The sequence below is a fragment of the Diuraphis noxia genome, unplaced genomic scaffold, assembly GCF_037042655.1.
Source record: "Diuraphis noxia isolate RWA-SAM2 unplaced genomic scaffold, SU_Dnox_SAM2 contig0001, whole genome shotgun sequence".
NCBI lineage: Eukaryota > Metazoa > Arthropoda > Insecta > Hemiptera > Aphididae > Diuraphis > Diuraphis noxia.
In genome coordinates this window covers 28,356,410-28,370,662 of record NW_028301711.1, presented here as the reverse complement: position 1 = coordinate 28,370,662, position 14,253 = coordinate 28,356,410, and the positions used below count along the sequence as shown (strand labels likewise).

Genomic DNA, 14,253 nt, shown 5'->3' with positions numbered 1-14,253 from the left:
CGCTTTTACGTTTTTTCATAGATATTCGTAAATGTTAATATATACCTAGCTGGATTTGGGCATAATGGATTTGGGTAAATTGAGTCCCTAACTAAATGAGAGTTTTTTAAAAGCGGTAAACTGAGTCCTTTTAAAAAAAATTAAATATTGTGAATTGAGTCCTTCGTATAATATTATATAAGTTTTTAAAATTACCTATATACGTAAAGTCATGCACCATTAGTAATTGCGAGCATATTAACACACCACTGTCGGGTATTAATAAGATACTTATCTTTTAGATGAGACTAGTTTACAAATTGCCCAGTTATTCACCATAAAATCATGCACCATTAGTTATTTCGAGCATATAAACACATCTATATCAACATTATAATGAACGTGATTAAAAGTGAACGTAAACAAAACAATTTTTATTTCTACTGATTACAAATTTTAGTTCCATAAAATGTTAAATAAGGAAATTCAGCGGTACACTTACTTCTTAAGTTAATTAAGTGCTATTTGAAAATCAGTGATTCCAACACAGTTATTGATAATTTTGAAGATTACAAACACAATGACCCAGATGAGAAATCTTTGAACCGACAAAAAATTAGCAATGGTCTCAAAACGAAAAGCTGTTGAAAATATTTCAAGCCATCTAAACTGTAACACTCCGAATTACTAAGAGAAAACGTAAATACATTAACTTTCTCAAATACGGCTCTTATTAAAAAAAATATACGAAATATTAGATCAACTCTGCACCCTATTTTACCAAACAATGTAGTCTGTAATTGAAACGCATGAAGTTATTAATACAATAATAATTAAAACGAATACGGACGAACCCTTTCTAAGAGTTAATGATCACGTTAATAATATCATCGGGTTTTCAACAACGTCCGATTTTTTTTATGTGATACAAATACGATATACGTTGAAGATATTGTAAAAATAAATGATGAACCCAATTGTAATTTTAGGTTCACAAAAATTATTATCTGTTTTATTGCATTGAATCTGTTAATTAATTAATTTAATATAATATTTTTTTTTGTAAAATTATGTCACATTAAGTGACTTGACATTTAAAAAAACATTTAGCAAGGAAAAGGTTTAGAATATAAATATCAATGGTTGACTCACGGTGTCGTTGTATATTAAACCTTATATTGTGGGCAGGACGAATGGCTCTCAGACTGCTACGATCCTTGATAGTATAGGTGTGGTATTGATTGGTAGCATTGGCAATGGCAACTCGACGATGATCACGACGTACAGCGGTCTCAATGAACAGCGACGGTCTTGTAAACGGCACGGTACGGGCGGTAGTCGGGCAACAGGAGGTACTGCGTATTTATGAACCGCACGTTTGTTTAGTGACGTGTATTATTCTGCTGGTCATTTGCCAGTCGTAGTAATAATGCAGGCATTGCGGAATATGAAATTGACAATAAGTACAGCGTACGATGATACCAATAGACAGCGATGGTTTCGGAGGCGGAACATTACGACAAAACGACGATACTCCGTCTAGTCAGTCTGAACCAAGGTTAGTTGGCCCCTAACACAGAGGTGTATAATAACGGCGGACGGCGACTATGGCGGTCTCGGAGGCAGTGTGGTAATATCAGGGCCTGGACATTGATAAAAATTAACACGGTAAAGATGCCCAATACTCAAAAACGTGGCGGCCATCTTCCCGTTGGCTAAACAGTGTAACCATATCAGAAAAACAAAATGTTAAATACAATTTTTTCCAATATGTTAGAAGCACAAATTTTGTCATTAGATAAATATGTCACTACGTTAAATAATGAACAACAACACGTTCTGTCAGTTATCGCAGAGGTAAATGAAATAGATCAATTCACGGAAGTAGATGAGGACTTTACGGAATCAATGCAATCAACATGTTATAAAATTAATGTGATAGTAGCAAATTTAAAGTCGAGTTCATCAATACAGTCAATTATATTACCAAGAATAGAGATGCCTAAATTTAATGGAAATATTATCACGTGGTGTTCTTTCCGAGATATGTTTCGTTCTTTGGTGCACGAAAACGATCTATATTCAAATTCCCTGCTATAGAGGTTCTGTCTAACTCGAGTCCGTACTCCAACTGCCAACACAGCCCCGTCCGTGGGAACCGAACGGATCCTCGCACGATGAATTCGTTGACCAACGCACTTCCCACAGTCTCGTAGGCCATTAATTAGCGAATTCACATATCGTATACAGGGTGCTTAATATATACAGGGTACAACATACCCCCCAAGTTAAACGGAAGCATTCCCTGCGACATCGTAAATACAAATTACTTCCCCAAATCTTAAATAATATCTTAAAATAATAACATGTTTGCTTAATATTATGGGTGCGCTAGTATACAATACCGCCACATGCGCTTTGCTTACTTAAATACATTTTAATCTAAATATCGGTTACATGTTCAAATTACAAATCAAATTTATTATAACATATTTAAAATTGACTTTCCGCTACAACATCTCGTGGTTGATACATGATAGGTTTCCTAGCGGTATATTTAACAAAACAGAATACAGAACTCAATAGTGTTATAAGAATGGTCGAGATAATAATCAGAGATATTATGGTAAATATAGGTTACTTTCTTTTGAAGTATAATTTTTATTTTTTTCAACTTTTATCAGTTCCTCGATTTCTTTTAAAGATTTAGAATGCCGTGATAAGTCTTCTAGACTAATGCTGTTATGACTCTCTGAAAAATTAAGCGCTTCAAAGAGGTCCTGAGAAATATTTGTTACTAAAAGATAACCTAGTCCTTCACTTTGTATAGGATTATAAACATTTTGGCTGGAATCCCTGTGAATACATACGAAAGAAGTCACAAAATGGTATGCTACCGTGTTTGACTCTTAATTGGCCGTGGTTGAGATTGAGAACTTAGTCAGGTCACATTGCATGGTCAGTATATATCTGTTACCATCAAGATTTCGTTCTAATGGGCCCACAATGTCTATAAATACTTTCTGAAATGGTTCAGACGCTGTGGTGCTGATTATCATAGGTTGTTTCGTGTTTCGGTTAGAAATTTTTTTTACTTGACATGAAGTGCATTTGAATTAGATAACATCCTGTTTCAAACCTTCCCAATCATACTGACGCTGAATTCGTTTTATTGTCTGTTGTATACCGCGATGACCTCCTAAGACTGTGGCATGATGTTCGTGGATTATTGCATGCTTGTCCAACTCGGAAGCGTTTTGCTGGGAGATTACTAGAATTGAAATGCCGGAATATTGAAATATGTATTTTATCATTTGTAGTATGGTAGATTCATCCAGTTGATTTATGCCACTACTAATACGAGGCATGACAAGCTTTTTGATTTCGACCTCTTGACAGAATCTTCTCAGATTAAGTAAAGATTCATACATATCTTGAAGAGTTGGTTTCTGCCAAAATTTTTCTCTTGTCTCCAAATTCAAAATGTAACGTGAACCCAACTTAAAATAAGCTACCTCTGTTTTCTTCTGGTGGTGTTGCTTTAGTTTCTCTATATGACCATATTTCCTTCGGAATTCTAGTGCTATTTCTCGGCTTAGTTTAAGATCTCCTGATACACAATGAACTAAATGAAATTCTTCGGAGGTTTCAAAAATATCTCCCAAGACTTCGTGTACATTTGAGTTCTTCACGTTTTGACTAGCTGGGTCTTTCATGCATTCTTCAAACGATTTTAGGGTTATACTATTATCTTCCTGTGAAGTCTGAGATCTGGTCCTTATTATCTTGACTTCACCGATGCGGCTTAGGGCGTCCGCATTAGTATTGGTTACTCCGAGTTTATATACTGGGGATGAAATGTATGTATCATAAGTTTTTTTTTTTTAATTTCCGAATAAGAAAACCAAATCTTATTTTTATTCTTTCAAATATATGATAGATCAGTGTACAATTGTTGGTTAAACATTTTCACCAAAATATATTTTTATTGACTTTGAAAAATCTATACATAATGCCGCACAACAAGTTTGAACAACAATTAATATTAAAAGTTGTCGTTTTCGCTTAAGACAAAATTGTTGGAAAAAATACAATGGCTTGGATTAAGTAAAAATTATAAAAAACAAAATCCTGAGTAAAAGATTTTTTTTTTAACTTTCTTGGTGTACCACTTTCAAGGTCGAAAGATGTTTACAATTGTTTTATTGAAGTAATTATGCCAAAGCTTCCTGCAAATAAAAATATATAATTATTCACCAATTAAATTTCACATCCAAATATTTATATTTTTAATAATGCATTCAAAGAAATCCAATCTAATTCATATATTCAAATAAGAAGAGATCTATCCAAAAAGTCAAAGCACAATATAGAAAAGGAGAATATATTAAGAGAGAAAATGACGTAATACAAGAATAATCAAATGAGACTTGACATTATTAAGCTCGTATCATTAAAATATTTACTCGTTTAATATCGAAGGTATTATTTATTATTGTATTATGTAGTATTCACTCAAAAGTTGACATTATATTTACCTATTATTATTATTGAGAATATTAATTATTAAAAAATTATCATAATATTATGTATTATTCATTAATCATTATCATAAGTAGATATTATTAATTTACATGAGTAAATATTTTACAAGATACTCGGTTTACCTAAAAATATTTAAATGGGACTCAATTTACCAAATCCGCCGGATGTATAGCTATATCGCGTGTCATGTCGTTTCAATCAAATCATATTATAATTGTACATTCCATTTTTGGTATTAAATAATAATCAAGTTACAACAGAGTATATCATAAACTGACTACAGCTCATCTATTAAAACAATATGGTTACCAGTTTTAAACATCGCATGACACGACACACGATATAGCTGCGAATCTGGCTTGTTTGATTCGTGTTTTATCATATTATACGATACAAAACGTATTTGTAAAATTACAATGGAAATCAAAAACATATCCATGTCGTTTCAGCGTCTATTTCCTATGATTTTGGACCTGATGGAGGTCTTGTGACATATGCGTTCCCCGATGGACGACAACCAGATATGCAAAACGACCTATTGGCTTTGGGTTTCATTACAACCAAGTCTAGTGGTGTGCTGTTCCGTGTAGAAAGTGGCACTTCTGGAGATTACCTACAACTTGAAATGGTAACTTATATTCGTATTATACATAATTATTGATAAACAATTTTTTTATAAAATAATCTTTTTCTAAAATTTACCCACCATTGTTTTTTAACAACATTAAAAAAAAAAACTTTCTATCTATTAGTATTAATATACTTTTTGTTTTATCTAGAATAATTAACCAAGGTATTCATTTACTTTCTTGAGAAATAGATTTTTATTTAATATTAATACACGAAATGATTTAAAACTATTTTCAGATTTTCAAAAAATAATTTAAGTTTCTTTAACATACCTATCTATAGTATGAGAAAGTTTTGCCGTATTTCAACTTCCTATTAAGTTTACTTTTTGTAACACAGGTTTTTACTTCAAACGCCTTATAAACTTTATTAATGACAATATTATGTGTGGGTAAATTTATAAATTAGCTTTATTGAACTTTGAATAATAAAATTCACATTTTCATAAGTTAGATTAAGTTTCATGATGCGAAATTTCTCCGATGTTTTGATTAGCAATGAAAAGTATTAAATATATAATATGTGTTATTCATTAAGAATGTATAACTCTTACGTTACCTATTTAGGAATAGTTATATTCCCATGAAAGTATGTATATTATTATAGTTTTAACTAATCGTTTGATAAACTTTTTTAACAAATGTGATTTAGTTTTATAAATACGCATCTATACTTGTAAAAGCACTTTTACACTTGTGCTAACACGACTTTCTTTTATTCTAAAAAGGTAAATGGACACATTGTAGTCATTTACAACGTCGGGACCAATGATCATCCTATCGGTGAGGCAAACGTCATAGTGAATGATAATTCCTATCATTTAGTCAGATTTGTAAGATCGGGGCCAAATTCGACTTTGCAGGTGGATGATAATAGTATGCAAACTCTATATCCTTCAGGTGTGTATTGCAAATTTACCTAAATTAAACAAGACGAGACGATATGATAATAAACGTGAAAATCCCAATACTTTTGCAGGACACCAACTCAGCGTGTTCAATAGGCAGTCAACAATTCAAATTGGTGGTCGATGGAATAAAACTAAGCAACGTATTGAGGACGCGTTCGAGGGAGTTATGGTGGGATTGGTATTCAATGGCCTCAGGGTATTTGACTTGACAGCCAATAGAGATCCAAGGACAACCAACAAAGGGGATGCGCAACAGTTGTCATCGATTTTAGATAGACTGAACGAACATTCTCTTTTGGACACCATGCAACAAGTTAATTAAGAGATTTAAATATACATTTATTTTAATTAGATATTACACTTAATTCATAAAAATGATCAACGATGAACTTGTAGTCTTGGCCGTTTAAGAATTTCCACTTTGTAACATCTAAAATTTGAATATTTAGACACCAGCATCGGGGGTGATGGACGACTTGGTGTACTCTGGAGCAGGATCTGGTTGTAACCACGATGATGAAGACCAGTGCACAGTAACATTTGATGTTGGGTTAGGTGAGTAGTCATAACTATTGATTAATGAAGAAAATAATTGGATTAGGATTCAATAAATTCATTGATATAACTTTATTTATTTATTTATAATAACGCCTACAGCACAGTTGATATAAATATAACATAGGTGAAGAATAACATATTATATAATATACAACTTATAAACAAATAACAATGTTTTCTACCTTACAACTATTATCAAATAAGAATTGAAAATCAGATAGATGTTCATTACTGTAATGTAAAATTCTATAAATGGGACTATACGAGTAACAAAATTACGTATAGAATGAGGTGTGATGTCTAGTATCAACCAAAAGGGCTCTCATACCAATAAAACTCAAAATCTCATGGCAGTTAATGGTTCTATTCAATATTTTATGTAATTAGGTAGTCGGTATAAGTTTAGTTTAAGGGGATTCATTACCGACCTGTTTTATCGATTTAAATATAGACAATTCTATATCACGGGCATACAAGGTATGGTTAGGTGTATGTACCTAGTAATTGATCATTAGAGTGTGATAGTAACTCCCGCACCCACGCGAGTAAAATTAAATCAACCGTTTTTTGACTAAAACGTCCAATATTTTGTCCATCAGTCCAATGAACCTAATAATGCGATATGACTTTTAAAAACTGATTTGAATTCGTTATTATGTCTTTCTGAGATCAGCTGAGTCACTTTTTCGAATTTAAAATTTTAATTCAGTATAATCGAAACTTAATTTTTTTTTTAATTTCACAATTTTTAAATACATATTTAAAAGTTTAAGGGCCAAGATTTTAAAAAGCGACATTACCGATCTCAAGAACACAAAGAATTCAAATCGGTTTTTAAATATCTTATTGCATTATTAGGTCAGACTATTATGTCATTATCTTCTTACATGCTCAACTTTGCCCATATTCTAATCCATAGTTAGGTTCACCCACACCCAGTTCATCGACACCCAATTCGCCGACACCAAGTTTTCCGACCCACAATCTGAAAAATTATAGTTCAGATATGAAAATATATAAATAATAAAATGTAAATTAAAAACATAAAATGGTAATATTACATAGTTGTAATAATAATAAAAAGCAATGATCGGCTACAAAGGTTTATAAATAATAAGCTTGGTAAAAACTGCAATACAAACAAAAGCGGATAAGTGGATGTCGCTCTGCTGTACATTAGGTGGTGGGGTGGACCTCTGACTAGGTTAGGTTAGATTTTTAATCACTATAAGAATAACTTATGAGGAACTTTGTATTAAATTTTCAAACGAATTCTTCTCTAATATTCATGAAAATATTTTGTAATCACAATATAATAATCTCGTCTAATATATATATGTGTTATAATCTGTGGTACAGTTATTGAACAAATTTTCAATTTCCGATCTAAATATCTGAGGGAATTTTTGAAGTATAACAAATAATATTTAAATTCGTTTGACTCGTTTGAGGATAAATCGTTATCATTACGCGATTTCATAAAAATTTAAAACTCAAACGCTCAAAACATTTTTCCTATAATGACGCTTCAAATTTGCTCTATAGCTATTTGAAGCAAAACTTATGGAAAACATAGTGTTAAATTTTATAACCTTAGATATAAATAAAAACAATATTATGGATTTTGAACTACAAAATAATTTGCAATTATTCATGGTTTTGACGAATTTCTGTCAATATTTGAAAATCAAATGCTAATAAAAATTTAATTTGAATTTCCGGTTGACATTTTTTTTTTGTCAAACTTGTCAAAATCAAAGCGTCGTTATAGGAAAAATTTTAAGTGCGTTTGAATTTTAAATTTTTACGAAATAGCGTAACAATAACAATTTATCCTCAAACGATTTTAAATATTTGTTATTATTCAAAAAGTATAAGTGGTAGACACTTGAAAATTTTATCAGTTATTTAGGTTGGCATTCTCTTTATATGATTTAATTTTCAAAATATTATGCCTTTTTTTGAGATATTTATAGACGACTGAAATTTTCACTTTGTCTGAAAATTTTTTTTTGAAGTGTCGATAACATTTTTTTGGCCCTATCAAAATACTTGAAAATTTAATACAAAGTTCCTCATAAGTTATTCTTATAATGATTAAAAAATTATATGAATACATAGGAACAATTTTTTTTTTATTAGTATTTGAAATTCAAATTTTGACTAAATACATAAAAATTACGGCAATGTTCAAATTATCTTAGATCAAAATTCATAAAAGTTTTTCTTTTTATACCTAAAATTTGAAAATTTTATACAAGGCTTCTAAAATATTTTTACAATAGCATTTGAAAAATAAAAGAAATATATAGCCACATTTTTTTATTACATGCATTCAAATTTTAATTTTGACAACATACATAAAAATCATGAAAATTCGTAAATTATTTTACTCTAGAAATTCATAAAAAATTTTCCTTTTATACCTAAGATTTGAAAATTTAATACAAGGCTCCTACAATATTTTTACAATAGCAGTTGAAAAATATAAGAAATGTATAGTCACATTTATTTTTTACAAGCATTTTAATTTTAATTTTAACAACATACGTAAATATCACGAAAATTCGCAAATTATTATAAGCTAGAAATTCATAAAAAATTTTCTTTTTAAATCTAAGATTTGAAAATTTAATACAAGATTCTAGAAAAGGTTATAATACTTCTTTGTAAACAATATTTATATATTCTTTTTTATGCTCATGTTTTGCTGGACAGATGGTGACACTGTCATTTCATCATCACCTCGTCGTATTCATCTAAACCGGTAACTTTCTCAAATTGTTCATGCCCAAAACCTTCTCTGTGATGTCCTCTTTAATTTAAAAAAAAATTGCAAGACGATCCAATAAGTAGTTTCGAAGCTAAACCGTAACAAAGATTTCCTCTTTTGATTGATTTCAGTTTTATATATCTATATATATATATAAAAATGGAGACAAAAAATCAAAATTGCATCAGTTGAGAACGGCTGGGCCGATTTGGCTCAAATTTTTTTTAAATGATAGAGAATTTCGGGAGCGGGTTTATAGCATAAATTATGGACATAACTCCTGTGAGTTAGAGATTTAAAGATAAAAAATGAGAAACACCGGTGGCGCCCTCTAGCAGATAAAAATAAAAATAAAAATATAATATAAATAATAATACAAATATCGATAATAGCAGTGCTTGAAATCGATTAATATCGATAAAAATCGAAAAGAAAATATTTTTATATTCTGGTTGATATACATTTTTTATTATAGACACTTAGAACTTTAGAGTAAAATAATAATAATAATAGTTGGCACATTATTCATTTTATTTTGAAACATTATCGTTTTATGTTATTTATGAATTTTTTCAATCAAAAACGACTATTGTTTTTTGGAGAGAATTTTTATGCTTGAATCATGCCTCCTATGAGAAGAACAAACATTGGACGGCGTACACGTAATGCAAGACACATTAATGAATTTAGACGTGCTCATAATACACAGTCCCGCGCTGCACAAACGCCGCCTCAAATTCGTAAGAAGATATATAAGAAGAAGAAGTTCAGATGTAGCCTTGAATCGCGCTGCTTTCGAATACGATTCCGCAGTCGTTTACAAAGCTCTTTTGTGTGTTGATATCGGCTCATTATATATCGTATGCCAGCATTGCAAGGCATTGAAGTTTCGATTGAAAACCCCCGGCTTATGCTGCGCTCGTGGTAAGGTTAAATTACCAGTTTTAGCTCAACCACCAGAGCCATTGTATTCGTTTCTCTATGGAAATACAATCCAATCAAAACATTTCCTGGCGAATACACAAAAATATAACAGAAGTTTTCAAATGACGTCATTTGGAGTAGAAGTTATTGAACAACCAGGCTACAACCCGAGTTATAAGGTAAAGTCGTTTGTAAAAAATAACACATTTTCTTTTTACAAATGACCATTTAAATATTCAGATTCAAGGACAAATTCACCATCGAGCAGGCGCTTTGTTACCACAACCAAACGAAGATCATAAGTTCCTTCAGATATATTTCGTTGGTAATTCGGAAAATGAACTAGAACAGTGGTGTGCAATTTTTCATGCGAATAAACGTGAAATAATCGGACAATTGCAAATTCTTCTGCATGAGCATAATCAATTGGTCAGAATGTTCAAAACCGCATTGGACACAATGCATTCTGACGACCACAAAATCATTATCAGAGCAGACAAAAGACCCTCTGGAAGCACGATGGCACATAAACTAGCTTTGGAGCAGGTAATTCGAAACGATTTGGTGGGGCAATGATATTGCTCTCCGGAGATTTTCGTCAAACACTTCCCGTCATTCCGAAATCTACTGCTGCCGATGAAATTAATGCATGCCTGAAATCGTCGTTTTTGTGGCGGCATATCAAGAAGTTGAAATTGACCACGAACATGAGAGTTACGTTGCAAAACGACCCATCGGCTGCTGAATTCTCGAGACAACTGCTGGCGCTTGGTAATGGACACATTCCGATTGATGTTTTGACTGGATTAATATCGTTTCCGGCAAATTTTTGTGAGTTCACATCGTCAAAGGAAGAACTCATTACAAAAGTGTTCCCAAGCATTGAGGTCAATTATAACAATCTTGATAGGATGAGTGAACGGGCAATACTAGCAGCAAGGAATAAGGACGTCGATAGCTTGAATTTCACAATTCAGAGTAAAATTAATGGAGAATTGCGTTCATACAAATCCGTTGACAGCACGACCGACGAAAACGAAGCGGTCAACTATCCGACAGAATTTTTGAACTCGCTTGATGTGCCAGGAACTCAACCGCATAATTTACAGGTAAAAGTGGGATCATCATAATTATGTTGCGGAATCTAAATTCTCCTAAATTGTGTAATGGTACACGATTGTCCGTCAAGAAACTGATGAACAATGTAATACAATCAACGATAATCAAGGGCAATTTCAAAGGGGAGGAAGTCCTTATCCCACGAATTCCGATCAGTCCAACACATCTTCCATTTAAGTTTAAGCGGATTCAGTTTCCCGTTAGATTGGTTTTTGCGATGACAACCAATAAATCGCAAGGCCAATCGTTGGAAGTCTGTGGGATCAATTTGGAATTTCCATGTTTTTCGCACGGGCAGCTGTACGTTGCCAGTTCGCGTGTTGGAAAACCGTCATCGTTGTTTATTTTTGCACCAGAAAACAAAACCAAAAACATTGTTTATCAAAATGCAATATATTGATTTCTGTAACAATTCATTACAATGGAATACTTGAATTTTATTATCAATCTTGACTTTATTTGAAGGCGTTAAGTTCACCGGGTCAACTTAATTTTTAAAAAAAATTTAGGCAAAACAACGTTTGCCGGGTCAGCTAGTATAGATATAAAATTGTAAGGGTTTTTCTTATACCGCGCTATCCGAGAAAACTACTGAACCAATTTGGCTGAAACCCGACACTCTGCTGAAAGTTTTAGTACCACTTTTGTCAATAAAAAAAAAGTATAAAGTTCATAAAAAATCAAAAACAGAATCACAGTAGTGGCGCCCTCTTTCGGCCAAAAATATACTAAACATTTTTAGTTGTTATGGTTCTATAGGTTGAAGTTGTTCTTACATAAAATGGAAACATATGGTAAACATATTGTATGACATATAGTTACTATTGGTTACTGATTCATAGAAACCGAATAGTATGTTTTTTTTTTCATATTATTATTATTATAAATGTGCCATAAATCTTTTTGTTAAATAGTTTGTGCTTAGTTTGATAAAATATAATTGTTTTTACTTATCATGCTGAGAGCGTCAAGAGCTCGCATTGGAAGAACTGCCAATGCAACTCGAATGTATAACAGAATTCAACAAGATATCACACCAGTACGTTCTCAAACACTTGCACAGGAGCAACGTAACGCTTTGAGTATGAAATCAGCGTTTAATTATCAATCCGAGATTGATTATTTAAATATTAAAGCGCTTCAAATAGTACCAATGACTATGTTATGTCCTAAGTGCCATGCAAAAAAATGGAAAAATGAAACCCATGGACTTTGCAGCGCTGACGGTAAAGTTGTTTTACACCAATTTGAGGATCTTCCAGACTTAATTAAAAGTTTAACTGATAATTCTCACCCTCTATCAAAACATTTCCTTGATAATTCAAGACGGTTTCAAATGACATCGTTTGGAGCAAACGAATAGCTGAAGGGAACAGGGAAGTGCATCATTTAATAGGTACTTTATTACCCGAAATTAGAAATAATGCTAAATTTTTACAAATATATTTTATGTCAGAGTCGGATCATATATCTATTCGAACAAATATGATTCCAAATTTAAAAAGAGGTCTCATTGAATCATTGCAAACAGTTTTGTGTGAAAATAATCACCTCATACAGAGCTTCAGATCTAATCTAGAGTCAAGGTCCTTTGATGAGTTTCAAAACTTTAATTTAATTATTCAAGCTGACAGAGTTCCTGAAGATGAACATAGAGGTCAGTATAATGCACCTACCATCGATGAAGTAGCTGTATTATTAGTAAATGAAGATAAAGGTCCCAGAGATATAGTTCTGAACGGTCGGGGTGGACACTTGAGACGAGTTTCAGAATTGAATAGATATTATGATACACTACAATATCCGTTAATGTATATTAGAGGTGAAGACGGATATCTCATTAATATTACACAAAATCAACGAACAAAAACTGTCTCCTGCATGCAATTTTATTCTTATAGGATTATGGTTAGACAAACAAGTCTAAATCATCTACATTATTAATAAACATTATTCAGCTAATTCGCTGTAGATATGTTTGCAAAAATGATTTCTGAAAGACTACACTTTACCATCAAAAACAACTACGTGCAGATGATTATGTTCACCTCCCAGATTATGTTAACAATAATGTAAATATTAATGCTAATAACGTGGGGCAACAAGTAATTCTTCCCTCCTCTTTTACTGGCTCCACACGTTACATGCATGAAAAAAATCAGGATCCATGACTTATGTTCGTAAATTTGGCCGTCCAAATTTATTTATTACTTTCACATGCAATCCGGAATGGCCGGAAACAAGTCGTTTGATAGACACGATATAATCTCTAGAGTTTTTCATCTCAAACTAAAAAAAGGTGGGTAAGTCGTGGATGTCGCTCTGCTGTACAGTAGGTTACAAGTGGGTCACTGTAATGGATGGAATTAAATTTGAATCCAATGATATTATATCATTGTATACGAAAAACGGTAGGCACGTAAAACGGTTTTATTATTATAAAAAAAATTGTTACTTTTCGTATATTTTGTTATTGTATTTATTTCTAATAACATAAACGTGCGTTATTAGAAAACTATGAACTAATCAGTCAAAAATAATACAAATAAACAAATGGTTACGAAAAATAACAGATACTTTATATTCACACTCAGTCTACCGCATAAGTAAAAAATATTTAATAAAAAAAATGGGTATAATAAAATAATATAAAATATTCGAATAGATATCGAAAAATATTCATTGAAAAAATCGTTATAGGTAATAAAATAATATAAATAATTTAAATTTTAAATCCCTGATACCTAGTTTTAATTACAGCTAAATACTTAAGTAAGTTTTCTGGTGTTTTAATTATTAGATATTCTTCGTATTG

General features: G+C 31.7%; 1 protein-coding gene across 1 annotated transcript in view; it reads left to right on the top strand.

The window, feature by feature from the left end:
• Nrx-1 (Neurexin 1) overlaps nt 1-14,253 on the top strand; it is a 265,980-nt gene that overhangs the window by 239,780 nt on the left and 11,947 nt on the right. Inside the window, exons 20-23 of the mRNA XM_089219748.1 lie at nt 4,974-5,152; nt 5,882-6,053; nt 6,133-6,377; nt 6,514-6,619. Coding sequence (XP_089075874.1) covers nt 4,974-5,152; nt 5,882-6,053; nt 6,133-6,377; nt 6,514-6,619 — 702 coding nt within the window. The remainder of the gene's footprint in view (nt 1-4,973; nt 5,153-5,881; nt 6,054-6,132; nt 6,378-6,513; nt 6,620-14,253) is intronic.